The 21,786-nt window shown below is 58.0% G+C and overlaps 1 protein-coding gene across 2 annotated transcripts in view; it reads left to right on the forward strand.

Moving 5' to 3' along the window:
* The window catches only part of PTPRN2 (protein tyrosine phosphatase receptor type N2), a 519,894-nt gene that overhangs the window by 473,737 nt on the left and 24,371 nt on the right, over positions 1-21,786 (forward strand). For both annotated transcript variants that reach the window (XM_032482973.1, XM_032482974.1), the window contains 4 exons: positions 2,156-2,229; positions 8,249-8,326; positions 19,178-19,297; positions 20,350-20,516. In XM_032482973.1, the coding sequence (XP_032338864.1) occupies positions 2,156-2,229; positions 8,249-8,326; positions 19,178-19,297; positions 20,350-20,516 (439 nt within the window). The remainder of the gene's footprint in view (positions 1-2,155; positions 2,230-8,248; positions 8,327-19,177; positions 19,298-20,349; positions 20,517-21,786) is intronic.

A 21,786-nucleotide genomic window follows, 5' to 3' on the forward strand; every position in this document is an offset into this window, starting at 1 on the left:
TCTGGCCCTTCCGGGAAGGCCCCAGGTGTTTCACCCGGAGGTTCAAGATGGTCCCACAATAACAACAAAACAAGTTCACCATTAATTTTAAAATCCACTTGTTGCCACAGTCAGATATGTGGTAGGAAGGCCATGGACGTCTGAGATTTGAAGCCCTGGTCTCTGACTCAGTGGCCTCTTGGAAAGGGGGTCCTTCAGGCATGAACGCAGCCGGAGGGGCCCGCTGCCCGGATGCTGGGGTCATCCGCGAGCTGTCCTCACAGCCAGGCTAGGGCCCTGGTGCTCAGAGCACTTTCTCACTAACCATTGGGCATTCACGGGACTCCCAGCTTAGGCCACGAGCTCTTGGTTTTCCAACTAGAAAATCCAGCTACGCTCGCCCACTGAGCCAGGAGGCTCCGCGACCGGGGGCTGCTCTGCTCCAGGAGGGATCAGGGTCCTCACGGGGCCTCCCGCCTGCTCCCCTCCCTCCGATCGCCAGCCAGCCTGCTCTGCGGTTCTCGGGCACTGGCGGGCCCGAGGGCCGCTCTCGCCGGGACCTGAAGCCGGCGTGTTGAAGTATGTGTGATGAGGTGGGCTCCAGGGAGACCCTCGGGAGCCCTCCAGAAGCAGCCGGAAGCCCTGCTGTTTACCCAGACTTGTGCATTCAGAAGAAGGCCTGCTCGCGGGCCACGGCCCAGTGCCGGTCTTCGATGGCAGCCGCCCACTGAGAAACGGAGCCTCTCGGACCTCGCCGTGGAGCTCGTGCTTGCGGCGTGCTGGGATGTCGCAGCTGACCAGTGTTTCTAGTCGGTCATACTTCATCTTCCTGCCACAGCCAACTTTCACTCTCTCAAGAATAAATCTGGCAGGACCCAAAGCCATTGACTCCAGGGGACTTCGGTCGCTGGTCGCACCTTGGCGGGGCACTTCCAAATCTCCCGTCATAAACACCTTCTGAATGTTTCTGCGTCGTCTGGGTTTGTGTGACGTGTGCTCAGGTGAACATGTCAGGCGTGAGCCCCTCCCTCTCTCTGGATGATTCTCACCTGCCTTGTCTCCACAGGGAAAAAGCCAACATCAACACCTTAACGAGAGACAGGACGGTGTTCAGTGTAGTGGACAGTACCTTCCGAGTTCAGTCAGTCTGGGGGCTCACCAGGTCTCCCGAGCCCCAGAGTTGTTTAGAGTAAGCAGAACCTGCTGGAGAATGAAAAAGCACAAAGCACAGTGAGGTCCCCATGCTTCCCTGCCCTGCCCCCGAGCTTGCTGGGGGCAGGAAGTGGGGAGACCCGGCCGGGAATCTGGGGGTGACGCGCTCACAGCTGGGGAAAGCCTGGCTCTGCTGTCTCAGCGGAAGCAGGTGGTGTGTGGCCACCGAGAGGCACTCATTGCAGCAGCAGGGGACAGAGCTGAGCTCCGTCACTGTCCGTTTTCAAGTCTGCACCTCGCAGGGGAAGGGGAGGAGCGGGCAGGGGAGGGGGCTCTCGGGGGCGCCCTGCTCACTGTGAAAGTCCCTGAAAACCGGCAGAGAGAGACGCCGCTGTACGTGGATGGGTGGTGATTCCAGAACCGAAATTCAGGATGATTCCTGTACTAAACCAAAAAGCCTCGACAGCTCACGTGTCCTGAGTCCCCGTGGAAGCGTCTTGTTTCAACATCAGTCACATTAATGTGCCCATTAAGGCGCGTTCCTGTGTCTGCGAGTCTCCACGTGCCCTCATTCCCCTGCCCCCTCCTCGGCTGCATCTTCTTTTTCTCCCACCCTCCTTTTAAACCTGCATTCTTGTCGTCTTGAGGATTTAACTCTCTCTAGGCTGCAAAATTGTGTATATTGAGTGGTGGTCTAACAGCTTAATATCCACGTTGATTTTATGATTTGCATGTTGCCAAAAATGTGTCACTTAGAGGCAAACACTGGACAGAGGATCGCAGAGGAACGCCAAGCCTTGGTGTTCAGACTTCACACAAGAAAAACGGGGGGATATCTCCATTCTGCCGAGTGGGACTGCGGGGACGGGGCGGGGGGGGGGCGCTCGCTGAAAGGCCTTCAGGAGGGCCAGGCGGCGCCGAGGAGCGCACAGGGGATGTCCGCGGGTGGCCACCTGGGCTCACTCCGCTTCCGCGTGGTGCTCGGACGCCCGCACACGGTTGACTCTCTGCTCTTGGGTTGCAGACGACCACTCCAGGATCCGGCTGAGCTCGGGAAACAGCCACAGCAGCTCCGACTACATCAACGCCAGCCCCATCGTGAGTACCCGCAACGCCAGGCCGCTGGCTTCCCCGGGGGGTGTGGCCAGGACCCGCCCTCCCAAGGCTCCCAGTGGGCCCACCCGGCACTGGGCCGCAAGCTGGCAGCCAGTCTCCACCCGATAACTAGCCTCCACCAGGTACCACTCGGCCCCCTGCCCACGCCCGGGCCCTGGTTCAGAGCGCCATTGACCACACACCCTGAAAACTCGCGGGCAGGCTCCCTGCACAGTCTGCCCCCAGGCGGGACCACGTCTGAGGCAGAGGGGATGAGGTGCTGGGGCGCCGGGCCTGGCCACCCTGGGGCTCACAGCAGCAGCCTGGCGGGTGAGTTGCTGTGGTTACCGCTGGAACCCGAGACTTCAGGAGAATTCCCAGTTGGTTGTGTGGCGGGTTCCTGGGCCCACACGTTCCTCACACGGGAAACAGGAGACGCCAGACCCAAACCTGCCTTCCTGCTGGAAGGACAGAGAGGCTAGAGGCAGACCTAAGGCTGTGGGCTGGTTTCCTTGGTTTTCCGTGGGTGGGGTCTTCCTTCCCAGGGGGCAGGTGCCAGGGCTGGGCCTCCCGGGGTGGCACGTGTCAGAGGACCAGGGGAGGAATTCCTGCTCCTGGAGACCCTGGGGCCAGCAGGCGCGCCAGCCACCCCCGCCGGCCTCGCCCCGCCGCTCCTGTCCTTCCGCACCGGGGCGGGCAGCCCAGGGACGGAGAAGAGGGGCCAAAGGTCACTCTGAGTGGTGATTGGCAGCCTTTCGGGACTAAGTAGAGTGAGTGCCGGTGACAAGATGGTGAAGTGAGAGCTTTCGGAGCGTGCGGCAGAGCTGGGGGGACGGGGAGGAGGGCTGTGCAGGAGGCTGGTTGGGGCATCCCCCTGAACCCTGTTCCTCAACATTGGTCTCCAGGGGGTGTCAGGATCTCTCACCAAATTCTCAAATTGGCTTCCAGTCGAATATAGTGCGTGCAGGAGACCCCTCCGGTCCTGACGCAGTGAGGTTTCGGGGGGAGGGTAGGTGACCGAGGGAGGCAGTGGTGAGCTTAGATGAGGCCTTTGCCGTCTGACGCCCCGGGGGTGACCAGGGCCACGGCTGTGGGTCCCACTTGTTCCAGTGATCTGTTGCCTGGAGCGTGTCCCTCAGGCCCTGGTCAGACTTCACGCCCTACACGGTGAGGGTGCAGCATGGCGGCCTCGCTGTGGGAGAGTGAATTCAAAGCGAAGCACTTCGTCCACACCCAGCAGACCTAGGACTTGGTCTCTAGGGTTATTCTGGGGAGGAAGTAGCTCCATCCCTCCCAACGGGGGTCGACCTCAAACGCTGCTTCCGTCTGTGCTCAGAGGCCTTGCTGCAGCCGTCCGGCCAGGCTTTCTCGGTGAACGCTCTCGGTGTGCTCGGTGTTTCTCCAGCCGGGCTAGTTTAGAAAACCAAGCCGATGCCTTGCTCGCACCCCAGCCTCTCGTCTGGTGGGGCTGGGCTGTGTCGCTGCCTGGGCTCCGCCCCTACCCAGGGCCGCGGTGAGGGCGGCTCAGGACCGTTCAGAGCGAGGAGGACTGTCCTCCTCTTGTTGGGGTCCTTCCCTGGAGTGAGCCGTGGACCAGGCCACCGTGAGAAACTGGGCAGTTATTTTCAGGTCTCAGAGACGGCAGTTCAGTGTTGGGGGACGCCCAACACTCCCCATTTCCTGGGTTCTGGCTTCCAGACGTCTGGGCCGGTTCAGGCATGAAGTCAGGACTGGGTGAGCACAGGGATGCTAGTGAGAAACCGCCTCGCCCCGAGAAGCCGCCAGCAGCAGCTCCCCAGCTGCCGAGCCCCCAGCCTCCTTCCTACGGGCGGAAGTTCAGGATGGCCTCCCAGGCCTGATGGGGACTTGGGGCAGAAGGTGAAGCAGGAGAGAAGATACGACGTCTTTTATGTTTTCCTTTTATTTCATGCCACAAGTCTTTTTTGCCCACATTTGGGCTATAAGCGCAGTTAAGCAGAAGCCCCCGATACCTCTCCTTCTTGCAATAACTGAAGGTACGATGCGAACGAGCTTCCTGGCAGAGCGGAGTGAGAAGCGTGTGGCCACGGCCCGCGCAGACCCTGGCTGTGCAGAGTAGACTGTGACAGTCACGTCCATCGTATTTGTACTCAGTGCTCACTAAATTCCAGGGGAGTCATCCAGCAGTAAATAATGTGCAGTCTCGGCGTTGAAATCAGAGGTCACGAAAGTAAATGGGAATTCTGTTTCCCCGCCTGGGGGGCTTGCAGGAGAAACCGGCCATACCCCCGAAGCTCAGCCCAGTTACTGGGGACTCAGACGAACCACGGCTTCAACACCACAGCGCATGAGTCTGCCACCGGGAACAGGTCTGCAGGTCCCAGCGACGCTAGGAAGCAAGCCTGCGCTTCACCCCTTAGAGGGGCAATCGTGGGACTTTTAGCTTGGAATGCGCTTAACTAACTGACGCCTCGGAAGAGGATGACTGCCCAGATGTCCTGCACATCGTAAGAAACTGGCCAAATGCAGAAGCCAACTCTTTGGATTTCAGAAAATGTTCACAAGCAGGCATCTCTGTGTGTGTGATTTTGGCGTATAGCAAATATTTTTCTTAAATAAATCTCAACTCCTAAGAATAAAATACGAAAGTAATTTAGGTTCGTAAGTCAGCTTCTCTCCCACTGATTATTAAAGACACAATTTCCCAGTAAGTTCTCACATGAAGACTTGGTGTCTGGTGGGGAAGGGGTGTGGTGCACAGGGTGTGGCTCAGTGGTAGAGCGTGTGCTTAGTGCGCACGAGGTCCTGGGTGCAATCCCCAGTCCCTCCATTACATAAACAAATAAATACACCTAATTACCCCCACACACACCAAGTTACAAAACAAAGCTTAAAAAAAAAAAGCTTGGTATCTGGAAAAGTGACTTGAAAACTCAGGCTTGCTGTAAAGTTTGCTGTAAATGTTAGAAAAATCAGGGGTTAGGTGGTCAGAAAGGACTGGTGTGAGACTGCAGGCTGAGAGGCACGGTCCCTGCAACCCCTCCCCAGAGGCTGGCCCAGACCTTTCCTGAGACTCCGGGCCGTGGTTGTCTGGGCAGCAGACCCACCCCGCCCTCACCTGCGCGCCAGCAGGCAGCCCCTCCAGCACTCTTCCAGGCTGCAGAGCGCGGTGTCCTGTCTTCGCAGGCCGAAGGCTGGGTTTTCAGGGTGAGTTTCGTTTGGAGCATTGGGCAGCTTTGCCGTGCTGTGTGATGTAGGTGAGACGCAGTCACTCACGTTTATTTGTAATTGTCATTCTGCAGCGTAAAGCGAGTCACTGGGGTTTTTTTTAACTGTGCGTCTGGAAACTCACAGAGTACACCTTGCGGGCACCCTGGTTCATGGGGTGTCTTCAGAAGATCAGTCAGCCACGTGGACAGCAGATTCAACACAAACAAATGGCTTTACTTCTGAAAAAATCCCGGAATCCCAGAGCTAAAGGTCAGGAGGGGAACATGCCCTCCCCCGCCCTCCCGTGGCACTTCACAGACCCTAGACTGCAGCCAGAGACACTGGCCGGCTTCATGCCTGGCTCTGGAGCTCGTGCTGTGACCACGACAGTCAAGCAAGCAAGCAGCTACAAGGAGGGGGAGGCGCCGGGGCAGCCAGGGTGAGACCCGGCACAGCTGTTGGGGGGAGCCGGTGCGGATCCCCGCCAGGAACAGGAGACGGCGTCTCCTCTCCCCATCCCCGCGCTGCGGCGCCGGCCAAAGCTCCTGGTGGAAGAGCCAGGTTCGTAGAAACTGACGTGATTTCCTCTGATTACACTGATCCTGCCTCGGGAATCTTAAGTGTAATGAGCCTTCATCCGTTAAAGATGCGCAAAACCAGGCTGAGGCTTCTGTGGCCCCTCTTCGCTCCGCGCAGGGAGTACTTGTGCCCAGAGCTCTTTCCTGTTCACCGGAATGTGCGTGGAATGGAGTGACGGTGACTGTCTTCTGAGTGGTTGTCCAGCCAGTGGCACACTTCACCCTCCGTGGTCATACACGGTTTACTGCCGGCCAGGTGACTGGCGTGACGGCGGGGCGGGTGCCCTGCCCACATCCTCGGGCCTCGGCCTCCAGGCAGAGCAGGTGATGGGGAGACGGGTGCCCGTGACCTCAGACCCCCCCTCTCCAGCAGGTACCTTATGTACCTTCCCGAAGCCCTGTTCAGATGTCTACTTTCAATCACGTTACTTCTCACCACGAGAGCACCTAAACATGCCAGGGCGAACATATTAACGGTTTTTAAATGTGCTGCTGTCTAAACTGCTCTGGGCCAGAGGAGTCCGTTTGCAAAGGGGGTGGGCTTTTGCTGTCCACACAGCACTATTTTGGGGATGTGACAGGGGTCTCCATACACAGCTGTCACCCCCCCAACAAGTGCGTGTTTTAAACGTCATGACTGCTTCCTTCTGCTAGGCGCTTTTCTCCTGAAATATTTTAGTTGAGGCTTTCAGCCAGAGGAACGTCACTTTACCTGTATAGAGTGTGTGGTTGTGAACTTCCAGTTTTAATTAGGAGTCACTAAATTAGATGCTCAGAAAGCATCTTCCCTCCGCCTAGCAGCCAGCGTCCCACTGTTGTGCTGTTGGAATAACTTGCATCTGTCATTTTATGCGCGTCCCCTGTTCCGCAGCACAGTAATTACAAGGTGCCCCCTCTCACGCTGACGACCGCCATCTCAGGAAGTGTGGACGGGCAGTGCCGCCTTCACCGGGTTCCTGGTAAAGGAGACGTGCCTCCCGCATGCCCCTCTCAAACCCAAGCACGAAGCGGGCTCTAAGGTGACAGCGCGCTCACCGCTGACAGCCCACGTGTCGCTGTGGAATTGTGTGTAGGTGAAACCTTCTTGTTTTCTACATATTGGGAAATGCGTTCTTAACAAGAATCCAAACATGGAGCATTTTCAGTCTTTAATCAAGCCCTGGGTCCAGAGTGGACACTGGGACTGGACATGAAAGAACCAAGGACAGTGGACGTCGGACAAGTGAGCGGCTGCCTTACAGGAGAGCGAGACCCGCCCAGTGTGTTCCGGGGCTGGTCCCCCCGCCCCGGGGTGACGGTGAGGCCAGCTCTGTCGACCCCTCCCCTGGCACCTCTCTGTCTCCTGCGGACACCAGCAGGAGGGGAAGAGCCCATCCATCCGATTTAATCCTATTTGCTTCTCCAGGCTTTGTTCTCATGTTTTGGTTTTGTTGCGGGCTTTTTTCCTGCTTAGTCAGTCTTTGAACTAAATGTTACGATTAAGTTCTTTTAAGCCAGACCTCCTCTCTCAACACTAGCACGCTGCATTTGGACAGATAACCTAGTCAGAAAACCCAGCACTGCGCTCTTGTGTGTGTGTTTTCAATCCCTGTCTGGTGACGGAAATAGACCAGGGAGTTGGCTGCTGGGAGGCCTGTCTCGGGGAAGGACTTGCCACGTGGCTCTCAGACCCCAGGATGACTTGGCTGTGCCCCAGCGCCTTTTGGGGGAAACAGAAACAAGCCCTCACCTGGGGGCAGTTTACTCTGCCAGCAGCAAGGGAGGCAGAAGACAGTGTCGGTGGTCCCTCCAGGACCCTGGACAGCACCCCGCCTCTGCCAAGGCCCCCGCTCCCCAGCCCAGAGCCTGCGGTTTCCTCTGCAGTCACACACGTCCGCAGACAAGTCACTGTGCGGTGGCCCTGCCCTGGGCGCCTTCCCCTTGTTCTCAGCACCTGCCTCACCAGGCCTGTCCGTGCACAGTATCCTGGCATCTGGTCTCTGGTTTGCTCAATTCCAGGTACAAGAGAAACCTGCAGCCCTGGTGGCCAGGTGTAGGCGCCGGACCCCAGGCTCCAGCCGCCTAAAATCCAGGCGGGTTTGCATCAGGAAGGAGAGGAGGAGCGGCTGGTTTTCCGGCCTCCCCAGACGTGGGGTCGTGGGGTCGTGGGGTCGTGGGGGTGAGGGCTGGAGGTGCCCTACCGCAGCTGACGCTTAACTTCCGGGCCTTGGGGTGGTGTTTCAGCTGATCTCTCTCCTGTGGTCTTGCCTCCACAGATGGACCACGACCCAAGGAAGCCCGCGTACATCGCCACCCAAGGACCGCTGCCCGCGACCGTTGCTGACTTCTGGCAGGTGAGCCTGTTTTTAATAAAATTTCTTTTCTGAAAGTAAGATCTTAGTAAGTTGATAATGAATAACGCTTGGATTCAGTTAAACCAATTCAAACTTGTGTTCCCAGGTGTTTATCAAATGCTACTTGATTCCAGCATTTATATGAACCCTTTAACATTTTCTGTTATCAGTCTTTGTTTTCCGTAACACAATGTGAGAAGGTCCCTTTGAGAGATTTAGTTAAAGACTCTCACTTTGTTTTTTAGCGACTTCCACTTTCATTTTATGAAATATAAAGAAATGAAGTAGTAAATGTTTAATGTAGTTCATTCAAATGTGTCTCTTATCTATGGTTTTAATTGTTTGAAGGTAGAAAGCCGGCTAAGTTACAGTCTCTCTTTGCGGATTCTCTGTAATGCATGTTAAAGGCCAGGCTGGTATCTCTTCACTCATCAAAGCCCTGGACGCCCAGACGGGCTCAGGCGTTGAGAAGTAACGTCCGCACTGGCCAGTAAGAGGAGAAGCAGGAGGGCAAGTGGTTCCCTCACTTCCTCTCGGTCACCCACCGAGCAGCAGAGCGTGGTGGGAATGGCCTTGGGACAGTGGCACCGGGGACGAGCGCCTGAGTTCATGTTCCTGCTCAGCAAGTGTAGCAACTTCCTACTGTGTGTTCGGGGACACCGCGTGTCCCCAGAACTGCTCCAAGGGCCCCTTGGCAGCTGAGGACAAGAGGAGGAGGTCGTGCCTTCTGGGTCCCGGAGTGCAGTGGTCGGACCAGGGCAGTGCGTTGGTCCACGTAGCTGGGCTTCGGTCCCGGTGGTGACGCGGTGCTGCAGCCTGGCCGTTCACACAGGCGGGTAGACGGGCTGGCAGCGGGCAGAGTCGCATGTGCGCCACGCCCCTGTTCCTGTGGTCTTCCGATCCCTTTCCCAACTTTCCAGCCAACCCTCTCCTGACTCTTGACCCAGAGGAGGGTCAGTATTCCCTTCCACCCTTGGGAACAATCCCTGCAGGCTCTTCTGGGAAATCAGAAGGGGCCCGGGGTTCGCCGAGTGTCCACCAGGGCGCTTTGCCTCAAAAGCGTATTAACCACCGGCATCATCATCCCCGTGAGACAAGCGAGCACCCGCGAGAGCACCCCAGCCCGTGAGTCGGAAGCCGAGATCCGGACGCGTCTGCGTGGCCCTGCTCTGTCCTGGGCCTTCGCTCTGTGGGAGAGATACCAAACAGCCCCTGCGGTGGTGCCGTAGAGGCATGCGCTCTGGTGGCAGGTGGTCCGCGGAAGCGCTGGCCCCACCCGCCTTGGGAGCTGTCTCCTCCGAGAGCTTGGGCGCCTGGGTGGGGCTCCTCCAGGCATGGGGCACGCGGGCCCGAGGGTCTGGGGACCGTGTCTCTCTAGGAGGTACTTCCTGGCGTCAGGCAGAGCTGCCTTCCTGCGCCGGGAGCCCCGGTCCTGCTCTGCTCCCGGAGCGTCGTCGGAACTCTGCGGAAGCGTGTGCCCGCCCCCCAGGCTCCTGGTGCTCGGACAGACAGAACAAAGAAAACTCTGAGTTGTGGGGTGGAGCAAGGAAGGCCCGCAGCACCGCAGCTGCCCTCCTCCTTGCCCAGGCTGCGCAGTCTACATGTGGTGCGCGCGCGGTGCCCCAAAGAGGGGTTGTTTCGTTCTTACCAGACCGTCAGCCCCAGTAGTCACGTCCTGTGGGCAAAGCTGCTCTCACAGACAGAATCACAACTTTCTTCAGGACACGTGGACACTTGGCGTAATGATCGCTCACATCCAGCGACCCCTCACTCTGAGCCAGCCCTGTGTCTGGCTCCGCGTGTCCTGGCCCGTGGTCTGTGCAGCCAGCGAGGCTTGGAGGCGCGTAGCTCGCCCGGTTCGCGCGGCTGGTAAACGGGGGGGCTGGTGCGGTTTCTTTCCACCTGTTCCGAGTGCTTGCAGCTGTCGGGGGCAGCTTACGTGTCAGCGTCCGCGGTCCGCAGGACGCTCCGGAGCACTCATGGAGGTCTGATGTCAGGAGCGTGCTTGCTTGAAATGGCACGAAAGCATCTCCAGATGACACAAGCAGAGAAAACGTGAAGGTGCGATGGCGTGCAGGGTGCTCTGAGACGCACCCCAACGGGCATTTATCTGACTGTCCCAGGGGACACTGACGTCCCTCCAGGTGGTCGCAGACTCTCTACACAAGAAGGGCTGTGGCCGACAGGTGACCCTCGGGGACGTCGACAGGCACGTGAGCACACTGCAGCCTCTGAGAAGTCCTGTAGCAAGAGGCCCTGCCCCACTTTGTCTCCTCCAAATGCCCTTGACCGAGACGGTGAGGTCTCTCGGGGACACGTGAGGAGGACCCAGTGACGAGATGTTGGCCTTGGCCGGAGGGCTGGTCCTGTCTGTGACGTGCTTCTCAGCACAGCCACGCTTGTTGGCTTGGCTCTGAACTTTGTTATTTCAGACGTGGGCATCGACTAAGCATAGCCCTGTACCAGTACCTGCCCGTGAGCCACAGGCTCGACACTTGGAAGTTCACTGGCCACTGCGGCCCAGCAGAGCGCCTGCAGAGGAAGCACCGCCTGTCTTTACAGCTTCCTGCAGAAGGCGGGGCCGTTCAAAGGCCACCGTCAAGGGTAAGTGCTTTTAAGAGTAAAGCCTGATTGGAAACTTAAAAATTCCGGGCTGTCCAGGAATATCACCTCTCACCTTATTGTCTGGATTTATGGCCTTTAATGAGTTTTGACCGAAGAACTCAGCACGTGTTACAGAAAACATCGAAGCGTCTCCGTGTGCCGCCCTGAAGCCTTCCCTGGGAGGCGCTCACGGGTGTTTACGCAGGAATGGTCACCATGAGGCAAGCAGATGTAAACAGTGGCGTCCCAGCTCCCAGGCACAGAGGAGCCCAGTCTGGGAGCTGGAGATGGCAGAGAGGACCCTCTCACCCTGTTTCCAAACAAGGTCCCAGGTTCCAGGTGGCCGTGGATCTGGGGGGACGTCATTCCACCCAATACAACAGCCAAGAGGAAAACAGGCGTGGAGCCCCAGTGTGGCGCTGTTGCTGCAGGACCAGTGGACACCGCACAGATGGACGGACGGGTGGAGGAGGGGCAGCGGAGGCACGGAGAGGCCCGAGGCCATCAGCAAGGGGGACGCGAGGTGGGCCCGGCAGGCTCAGGGCGACCTCCAGAGGAGGGGCAGGGAGGCTCTGTCTTCACGGGAACACGGCACTTCTAGAACATTCCATCATAGGTGTGCCAGCAGTGCCAGCCCTTCCACCCTCAGCTCGGTCACCACAATCTGGGGTCTCCAGCCCCAGTCGCGCCCTCACTCCCTACTCCCCTCCTCTGCCTGACACAGCACTGCTCACCACCTGCGATTAGAGTGCTTTCTCTAAATTCACATCGTGGGTTGTAAGAATTTGATTCCAAAATCAAACACATGCTGGACGACCTTCCCATAGAAATGTGTTTTGCTCTGTGAGGACGGTGGGTCTGCCCCGGCCGACGGGGCTGCAGAGGGAAGCGGACACGCCCTGGGGGAGGAATGCAGCAGGAAGATGCCATTTACGGAGCACCTTCCGTCTGTGAGCGCACGTGATGCCCCGACGACCAGGCCGAGGACGTCACGGTGTGGTATGTGACACACAGACACTGTGGTGCGGTCCCACAGGGACAGGGATGGTGGGGGCTGGGGCTGGGGAGCTGGTGATGGGGCCAGTCTCAGTCTGGAACGATGAGAAAGTCCTGGAGACGGTGGTGGAGAAGGCTGCACAACAGTGTGAAAGTGCTCGGTGCCCTCGAACTGTGCACTTAAAAGCCGGCTAGGAGGGTGTTTTCACATTGTGTGTATTTTAGTAGAATAAAAGCAAAGCGTAATCCCAGTTCCAGCAGAAGCTGAGGCCCCGGGAGCCCAGCAGCTCGCCTAGCAGCTCGCCCAGCCCACAGCTGGCGGCCCCAGCCCACAGCCAGTGGCAGGCCAGCGGCCCCAGCCCACAGCCGGCGGCCCCAGCCCATGTCATCCGACGCGCTGCTCCCTGCACCGTGCACCTTACTACCAGGAGGGTGCGTGGGTGGGCAGGCGCGTCCCCGTGAAAGGAGAGAGGGACCCTTCCTGTGGGGCTACCAGGGTGTGCGGCCAGCCCCTGCGGGACAACGGTGCTTCCCTCCAGGCACAGAGGATGTGAGTAGGTCCCCCAGGGTGTGTGCGTGTCCAAGGCTAGGTCAGGGTGAAGGCTTCTCTGGGGCTGCGGTCTCCCCACCGGGAGGGGAGGTCTGCGCACCTGCCAGGACCCAGGCACCTCGGGAGCATCCAGACAGCTCTTTGGAGAAAAGCGGGCTCCGGGCTGTGAGCAGGGGGGAGGGGCCAGCTCTGGCGCGGGGGAGGGGCCAGCTCTGGGCGCAGGTGAGGGGCCCTGTGCCATCTCGGGCAGGCGTCAGCCACCTGCCGTGGGGCTCCTCCGGCCCCACTTGTTCAAGGAGCCCTGTCTGTGAGGCAGTCTGCTGTTTGTCCGTCCTTCCATGTTTTTGACTGAGCCAGCAGCACTAAGAACTTCCCCACAGGCAGCATCCTCGTGTCTCCATCACTGAAGCCTCAGTTCAGGTGACCGGTCGGCAGGTGCGTGAGGGCTGTTGCCAGACGTGGACTCTAGAGTCAGCGCACGACGTGCCCAGCCTGGCCCGAGCCGCGCCCCAGCTCAGGGGCCGGCAGCTCCAGGATGGGGACTGGTGGCCGTTCCCCGCTCGCTGGGGCTGGGGGGCCGGGAGAGCCCAGAGGACACTCCAGAACAGAATGTCTGCCCCTGCCCGCCCTGCTAGGCGGGCTTTTGGTAACTTTCAGACGGACCCAGTGCTGGGGAGCTGGAGCGCAGGCCCCAGGGCAGGGCGGGCCTGCCAGGCCCGCAGGAGCTCAGTGGCGCCCAGGTCACGTTGGCGCTCATCACTATGACTGCTGTCCTGCGGAGGAGAGAAGTTCACCTGTAGACTCAGCTTCCTGCCCCCTGGAAGTGTGTGCCGCTGGGACGTCCACGGGGGAGGGTGGGTGCGCTTTCTTCTGAGAGCAGTGGGCTTGATTTAGATAAAGGGGTCACTCCGTATCGCCATCAGTCATTGTCCTCAGGGTGGTCAAGAAAAACGCCCAGCCAGGTGCTGTGGGAGACACAAAGAATGTGAGGGTTTCCTTTCCAGGGACCCGCTGCCCCGGGGGCGGGGAGAGAAGCAGAAGGGCAACTGAGAGGCACAGGAGCGAACCGTGCCCGGTGCCGTGGTGCCGGAGGCCTCGGGCGGGGGGGGCGACGCTGCCCGCTGCCCCTGCGCGCTGGGCCCGGCCAACAGGGAGCCGAAGGTGGCGGCCCGTGTCCACCTCCAGCGGGGCAGCCAACAGATGACCGCTCTACGGCCGGCGTCATCCAAGCCCCGGGGAGTGAGCCTGAGCACCCAGGGGTGGCCCCCGCCTGGCCACGCTGCGCCCCAGGGCCCCCCATGTGCAGGGCGCCCTCCTGCCCATGAGACCACGTCCTGTCAGGGCCCGTCATCTCCAGTTATCCTCAGAGGCAGGGCCGAGAGGGGAGGCCGTCCCTGCGCCTCTGTGACTCTCGGGTGAGTCGCGCCCAGCTGTTGGTCCTGGACAGCTCTGGGCAGGGGTGGTAGAGCGGAATCTGCAGACTTTGCGGCTCTGGACTGAGAGGCTGTAGGAGAGATTTCCTTCTTCAGCGGATTGGTGGGGTGATTTTAAAGCACATTGTTTGATTAAATTAAAGGGGTGACAAGAGTTGAAGACAGCTCGTTTCTTTGAAAACCTGACTTTTCATTTCCGTGAGCTCAGAAGTCCTTTGACCACAAGGATTTAGCAGTCTTGCTGGATTTTCTATACGTGAATTCACAAACTTTGGTCAGATCATCTTATCTAAATTTGGGGATTGAAGGCCAGGATCTTGCAGGGGTGAGCATGGCGCTGCCTGGTGGCCCCGCAGCAGGAAGTGTGCGGGTCCTCCCGCCGCACACGTGTCAGAACGTCAGCTTAGGCTTGGGTGAAAAACATGTACCTTGAGTTTCTTCTTTAACCAATTTTTGTGGCTCTAGCTGAAAACACCCTGATTTGATGTGCAATGTTGGCTCCCTAGTCTGTCCTGTTTTCCTCTTTCTTCCTCCTCTTCCTCCTCCTCTTGCCTCACGAGTGGACCTGATGTAAACGCATCGGGTCTTGATTTTGAAAAGGGAAAAAAAACGGCAGCCTGAGGGGCATTTCCGTCTGGGACGTCAACCTGCACATTTAACGTGAAACATGAACACAGGCCAGGGGGCTGTACGTGGTTCTGAGTGACAGCGCTCCCTCGACCCAGGTGATTTCTCGTACGGTCAGATACCTCCCTTGGAACTGCACAAAGTTCGGATGAAAAGTGCACCTCATTTGTGAGCACGTGGTCCCACCGTGGAAATATCACAGCCGGTGGTCACACCAGCCATGTGGACTCTGCTCGAGAAGTAAGCCAGCCACTCTCTTTGCAAAAGATCTCTAACTTGATTCTAGTGAAATGGCAGGTATTTCTCTCCTGAGCAAAAATACCGACAGTGGAAAAAAATTCCAGAGGTGTCTGCGCCTGTTCCTCAAGTATCAGATTGTGGCTGCGTGGCTGGCGGGGGCCTGGGTCCAGTCTTAACAGCTGCAGGGTGCCTCCCTCCCCGCCCGCCCTGCTGCGCGTCCGCATTTCCTATCAGCGCTGCCACCCGCACCCCCTGGTTCTACCTCTTCACGGAAGCCCACACCGATAGGGTTACTGGGAAACAAATCAGGTGGGTGTGTCCCGAGTCGTGCTTGGAAGTCACAGTAAAGATTCCATAACCTTCATCTGATTTAGTCAGATCTCCATCCCCAGCTATTCATGGTTTGACACAAGCCTGTGACTGCGCGGCTGAAACAGACCCGGGTGCTGGAAGGGCTGGACGACACGGGCGGGGCGGGGCGCTCGGGGGTCTGCCTGCCCACGGGGTTGCCGTCGCCCCTGTTTGTTCTTCTCTCGCCCACTCCAGACCACGTGGTTACAGCTGACGGACCTCTAACGCAAGTGATTCTTAGACCTCTGTGATTGACCCCCAGTTTCAACATTCGTCAGCGTCCCCGTTGCCGGAATTAAGACGATGTCTGTTCAACCTATGAAAAGAAATCGAAAAGGAAATGAGTTGTGTGGTCAAGATGGTAGGGGGACGCATGGGGTCTGGGGAAGGCTGTCTCCACTCCCGCAGCGGCAGTGACGGCGTGCATGCCGAGAGTCCATGGGCGTTGAAAAAAAAAAAAAAAAAAAAAGCACGTTTCTGTACATTAAGCAGGTCCTGGGAGGACCTCTGCCAGGCAAGCCTTTGATAGCGTATTCGCTGAGTTCTCTTTCTACAGGAATATTCAAATGCTGCCTTGTGAAAATATGTATTGTTTTCAACGAAGCATCAGTTAGAATAAATTCCCTGTGCTGGATGCCTTCGGGGGCAGAATCAGCAACCAGAGGCGCTTCAAGGAGGCGACAGTCTGGAAGAAGAAAGGCATGCACGCAAGACGAGGATGACACCAGCTGGAATCGGGTGCCTCACAAGAGACGCGGGGAGGGCGGAAGACGCTTCCAGCCTGGAGGGACCGCGCTTTGTAGAGACAGTGGCCTGGGCGTCTCCCCGGTGGCTCAACTTCCCTGTAATCGGGTCTCAAGCGGGGCTTCGGCTTCGAAAGAGTTTTGTTTACTAAACATTTAGTCCTCAAAAAAGGTTTCCAAAGAAGAGACCCTATAGTTTCTCTCCATCTGCTTTAATTAGCTCCACTAGTTAGAAATCAAGGCACAGTTTTATTATAAGTTTTTTGAGACTGAGGGCTGTTCATCAAATGACGTGTTATTGACAGTTTGCATAATGCAGATCTGAGCGTCCTCCTGGTGCGTCATGTGCCCCCGCACAGAATCAAGGAGGATCGTGGGTTTTACGGGGCTGTCTTGTCGATGCTGGGAGGATGCTGGGCTGAGCAGGTGCTCCTGCCGGCGGGGGAGGCTCGGCGATACCTAGTGCAGACGCATGGTGCGCAGCACGCGGAGAGGTCAAAGGGCAGAGGAGAATGTTCTATGTTTAAATTTGTCTTGTCTTGCCGTGAAATACGGGTTTTATTTCCCAGTATGTATCTCCTGTCACTGGGGCCAACTGTCTGAACGACGGAGTGTTAACGTCCCCCTTGCTTGGCTGACGACCGTGACCGAGGTCCCAGGCTGCGTGGCGTCAGCTGTGCTGTCCTCGTGGTTTCTTCTTGATGTTGCCCCCGAGGGGCTCGGCCCAGGCTGGGCTCACAGAGGTGGTTGTAGCTGCGTGTCTCACGGTCACCGAGGATGGCTGGGCTGGCTGCTCCTGCTCCCCTAGCCGCCAGCGGGGAGGTGGGGGGCGCCGTCACAGAGAAGGCTCCCACCACTCCCGCCCCCACGTGCCAGGCAGCAACAGGCCGCCAGGTGGGCTCCCCAGGTGGGCTGGCGTGTCCGCGGGGAAGCTCACAGAAGGGCCCGAGAGTGCCCGTCCTGCTCCGGACGAGCACCAAGGACTGATGCTCGCGAGCCAGCGCCCAGGCTCGTTTCTGCCCCACTCTGGCGCTTTGTTCATCCTGGGGTGGCGGCTCTGCTTCCTGTGCGGGGAAGTCCCCACTTCACGCCTTGCAGGATGGTTTCGGCCAGGCCACCTCTCGCCACCCCCACCATGGCCTCTGATCTCCTGACTCATGCCTGGTGCTCAATAACTGTGCCCAGTGAACCGGCAGGGACCACGCATGCCGTGTCCTCTGACACGGAACCAAACGGAAAGTGCTGGAAATCGCCACTGCTGGAGTTCACCCGTCTGCTCTGTAATTCAGCAAACTGCTTACTTCAGTGGCCTCCAGCAAGGTCAGGTGGGGACTCTGGTGGCTCTTTGCTTCCTGGAAGAGGAGGATTTCAGTTTCTCAAAGACTCGGCTTGGAAACAGCACCTTCCTGGTGTCGGGCAGGACCCTGCCGAAACCAAGCCTGGGAAGACGCGAGAGTGGGACGTCCCCTCTTCAGAAAGGGCGCCGCCTGACCTGGAGCCTCCGCTGGCGTCCGGCGGCCCCGCGGAAACGCACACAAGCGCCGCTGGTGTGTCCTGAGGGTCGGCTGCTCGGGCAGCGAGGCCAGAGGTGGAAAGAGGCGGGAAGGCGGTGGTTTTCCCGCAGGGATCCAAGGCCCCGCGGGCAGAGCCGGGCGCAGCCATGTGATGTCAGTGCCCGAGTGGGCTGGGATTCGTTTGGGTTAGTAAACCCTCCTCTCTGCTTTCACACGGGGACCTAAAGAGAAGTATCATCCCCCAGAGTGCCTTCAGGCATTTGTTTAAACCAAGCTTCCTTCGGGCTGAGTCTCCCCCAGACCTTCAGAGAGCCAGGCGGGTCCCTGAGCGGAAGGACCCTCCTCAGGTGAGGGGCTTCCGAAAGTCGTGCTTGGGTGGCCCAGGCAGGCTGTTCGACGATAGTTTGTGGTCTGGATCATTGTATTTTTATTACGTTCATAAAAATCTGTGTTTCTCCTCATTTTTGTAATGGCTCCAATGAGCGTCTCCTCCTTGTGAAGGCGCATTAAGTTGTCACGTGCTGGAGGGACCCGTTAGTGGGGCGGATCTGAGGGGCTGAAAAGCTCAAAGTGGGGTCCCTGCTTTGAATTCCCATCTGGCTGGGTTTGCACTGAGGAGAAGGAGGTGTGTGGCCTGAACATCATTCATGCTGATGTGGGCTTTCTTGTCGACACTTCGGCAAGTCCCACTCAATTCTGGTATAAATGAAACGCAGTAAGGTGCCTTCCGAATATTGACTGTTCCTGGCACGGGGGGAGTATAAATCAATATCAAAAGAGAAAAATACCGCGCACGTCTGATTTTTTTAAATGTAATTTAAAAGGGGGAACTTCATAACAAGAACACGAATAGAAAACACTTTCTAGGTGAGATACGTGGATTTCTTTTAAGTAAGACCTTAATTGGATTGCTAAATCTGTATTTAAAAAGAAACAGAAGCTCCCTTGGGCACAAAATTTACATCCAGATGCAGTTGCTTACGGATGTTTCTGCGACGTCAATGTGACCCACCACGGGAGGAGCAGACCCCTCCTCACTGTGTAATTTAAAAAGCCAGCGAGCCCGCAGGCCGCGCAGTCGTGCTGCATGCTCGCGGCCACAGTCGCGAGTCGCGTTTGAAGAAAGCCAGGTTCTGGGGCTTCGGGGCCTTTGTCCTCCCCGCACGTTTTCACGGGGCCCGTTGGTTTCCTGTGTCCAGGAGCCGGGGCTGGTGTGGCCGTGACGAGGCAAGTCAGGTTTGGGTGTGTTTGCATCTGTTGCTCTGTTTGGGGAGAAGTAAATGAAACGCGGCTGGGGTGTGTCTCCCGGTTACGCCCTGGGGGGGAGGTCCTCTCAGAGCGCACTTCTGACAGGACAGCAGCCTCACTGCACGAAAGGTGGCCCTAGTCCCACGAAGTGACAACAGCACCTGAACAGTCAGCGTGTCCTGGAGTCCCGGCGCGTCCCTGCCGGGTCAGCCCGCCTGCGGTGGGCCGCGCGCACCCGCACCCTGCCCTCTGCTCTGTGCTGTGTTCCGGAGAGCCCCCTTGACAGGTGAGAAGTGGGGCGGGCAGGCGGCTGAGCGCAGCGCTGGGGAGCTTTAAGAGGCACGGCAGGAGTTTCCGAGGTTTTTCAAGGCGTTTTATGGCCTGTGCAGAACACGGGGCCAGCAGACTCAGGAGGCAGGCAGGGTGGCAGGGTGAACTGCGGAATGGAAATGAGCTACGTTCCTAGGAACGGAGTCGACCTGGACTCTGCACGGACTCCATGGGTGCGGGGCACAGCCACTCACGCTGGCGTCCTCGGTCCACAGATGGTGTGGGAGAGTGGCTGCGTGGTCATCGTCATGCTGACCCCCCTCTCGGAGAATGGTGTCAGGCAGTGCTACCACTACTGGCCGGATGAAGGCTCCAACCTCTACCACATCTACGAGGTACTGCCCCCAAAGGCGCCACGGGCCACTGGCCGTGGCGGGTGTGGGTGGGCCTGCCCTGTGCAGATGCTGGCTGCCGTCCCTTGAGGCCTCACCGGGCAGTCGGTGCCCACAGGAGGCATCCCCGCCTGCAGGCAGCAGACACCCAGACCCTCCAGGCAGCTGTGCCCCAGGGACTGGCGGAATGGCATGGGTTTCATTTTTAAGTTTTATGAATCTAAATTCAGGGCAGAAAGGACCTCAAAAATGACCTCACTGGGTGGTCATCTGAGCCCAGTTCTGGATAACAGACCTCCGGTGACCCTAAGTCTTGGTGGCTGGCCCCCGTACCGGGCCCTCGAGGGTCGCGGGCGTCTGTGTCCGTGACGCTTGGCCCTTTACTTGGGGGTCACCTGCTGGGGAGCTTGTTTCTCCTGCTGGACTTTCTGTCCACGTCGAGAAGGGGCTAAATAAACCCGGCAGTTAAGCCAGTGCCAGAGCCTCCTTCGGCAGTGTCGGGCTCTGAAATTAGTCAGAACGCCCAAGACCCACAGCAGAAACCTTGTTGGAAGCGTGGAGGTCCACCCCAAGTTGGCTGGGGCTTTTGGGTCCCTGCCCTGAGCCGGGAGCTGTGTCTCTGGTGAAGTCTCAGAGCGAGTGGGGCCCCACTGGGTGGAACCCGTTGCTGTTTCTGGTCAGAAGTGTAATTTTTCTCTGATGATTTTTCTTGAAGGTTTAAATGGCTTAGAAAAGACCAACACTAAATAGTTTTGGATTATACCACTTTTTTCAAATAATTTTTCAAATAATTGGGCTCTCCAGTGACAAAAAAAATTTAGAAAAAATTTTAAAACATTTAAGAAAAAAATTTAATGAAAAAAAATTTTTTTAATTAAGAAAAACAGCCAGGCAGCGGTGGTTTGTGCACAAGGTGTCACAGCTGGGAGTGGGGGCGCCCGCCTGCCGCTGCGGTCACGCCCACACCCCGCCCCCCGCCCCCCACTGGCTTCGAGTTCGGGCTCCGTGGCTCCCAGCCAACGCCTGCCTCTGTCCCCGCCCCGCCCCTCCCCCAGGTGAACCTGGTCTCTGAGCACATCTGGTGCGAGGACTTCCTGGTGAGGAGCTTCTACCTGAAGAACCTGCGGACCAGTGAGACGCGCACCGTGAGCCAGTTCCACTTCCTGAGCTGGCACGACCAGGCCGTGCCGGCCTCCACGCGGTCCCTCCTGGACTTCCGCAGGTAAAACCCGCAGCCCGCCGGCCAGGGAGGCGTCCGGAGCGTGGGCGCCAGGGAGGGAGGGCCGCTCAGCGCCCGGGCTGCCGTGTCTGCGGTGCCCACGGCTGTGAGACGTGCATGTTGTAGATACATTTATGTTTTATGCGGCAGAAGGGAGGGGAGTTACGTTTAGTCACATACTAGTTGCAAGGTGTCTTCTAGCCTTCGTGAGGTTACAGAGTGAGGGGGACAGAGATCTTGGATTCACGGGCCTTCAAGTGGTGACGTCACAGGATGTTAGTCTGGATACTCATCTGCTTAGACACGGCGGTGAGTTAGGTGTAGGCCCAGATTCTGAACTGGACGGTCTCGGATGAACGCCTGGCTGGAGTTAGCACGTGACCGCGTATTTGCAGTGCAGTTTTGAAGCTGCCAGTTTAAAAACAGCCAGTCCTTCGTTCAAGCTCTAGTCAGCCGGTCGCCCATCGGGCCATGGTTTTAGAGTGCGTTGACTGAATAAGTGCTAGGAGGATACTGACAACGCAAAAGGAAAAGCAGAGCGTAGGACAGACGCTCTGCCTGCACGTCAGAGCTGGTGACGGCAGTCGGTGGGCGCTGGCTGTCGCTGGTGGTGGGTGAGCAAGCACCTGCCGAGAGAGCGAAGCCAGTGAGCCGCAGACAGCATGTGGAGCAGGCGCCGAGCTTCCTAGAGCCTCTCACGTTTGTCTGGTCGGGAGACCCACCTAGGACGGGGAGCAGATAAGTGTTCAAACCAGGAGTTCGAGAGTAAGGACAAAATGCACTCGAATCCCCTTCCCCTTAATCGCACGTGACCGGAAGGCGGTTTGTGTCTGAAGAGCCCGCAGTCCTGTGACCGGAGGGAGGCCGAACTGGCAGGAGTTGTCGGCAAGGTGGGGTTCCAGGCGTACCTGGGTTTCCTGAATGTGTGCCTCAGATTCTGAAAGTGATTCTGATGCCACCTCTTTTGCCGGTTAGTCCACTTTTGAAAAGCAGAAGGATTTTTTTTAATTTGAGTAGCTCTTTGTGTCAAATAGCATGGGAAAGAGCTGCAGCAGAGACGTGCGTTTGGTCACCCCTGTGACACAGCGTCCCCTCCCCAAGGGCACCGCACGGAGACCTGGACGCCCCTGGAACAGGTCCTCCCTCGTCCGTCCTGGTAGCCTGGCCGTTATTTACGTTTTCTTAGTGCAAGTGTACTTCTAAAGACCTTACCTCGTCCACATCTCCCGAGATGGAGTCTTCAAACCACAGTCATTAGTGGCAAAGCAGGGTG

The sequence above is a fragment of the Camelus ferus genome, chromosome 7 (assembly GCF_009834535.1).
Source record: "Camelus ferus isolate YT-003-E chromosome 7, BCGSAC_Cfer_1.0, whole genome shotgun sequence".
NCBI lineage: Eukaryota > Metazoa > Chordata > Mammalia > Artiodactyla > Camelidae > Camelus > Camelus ferus.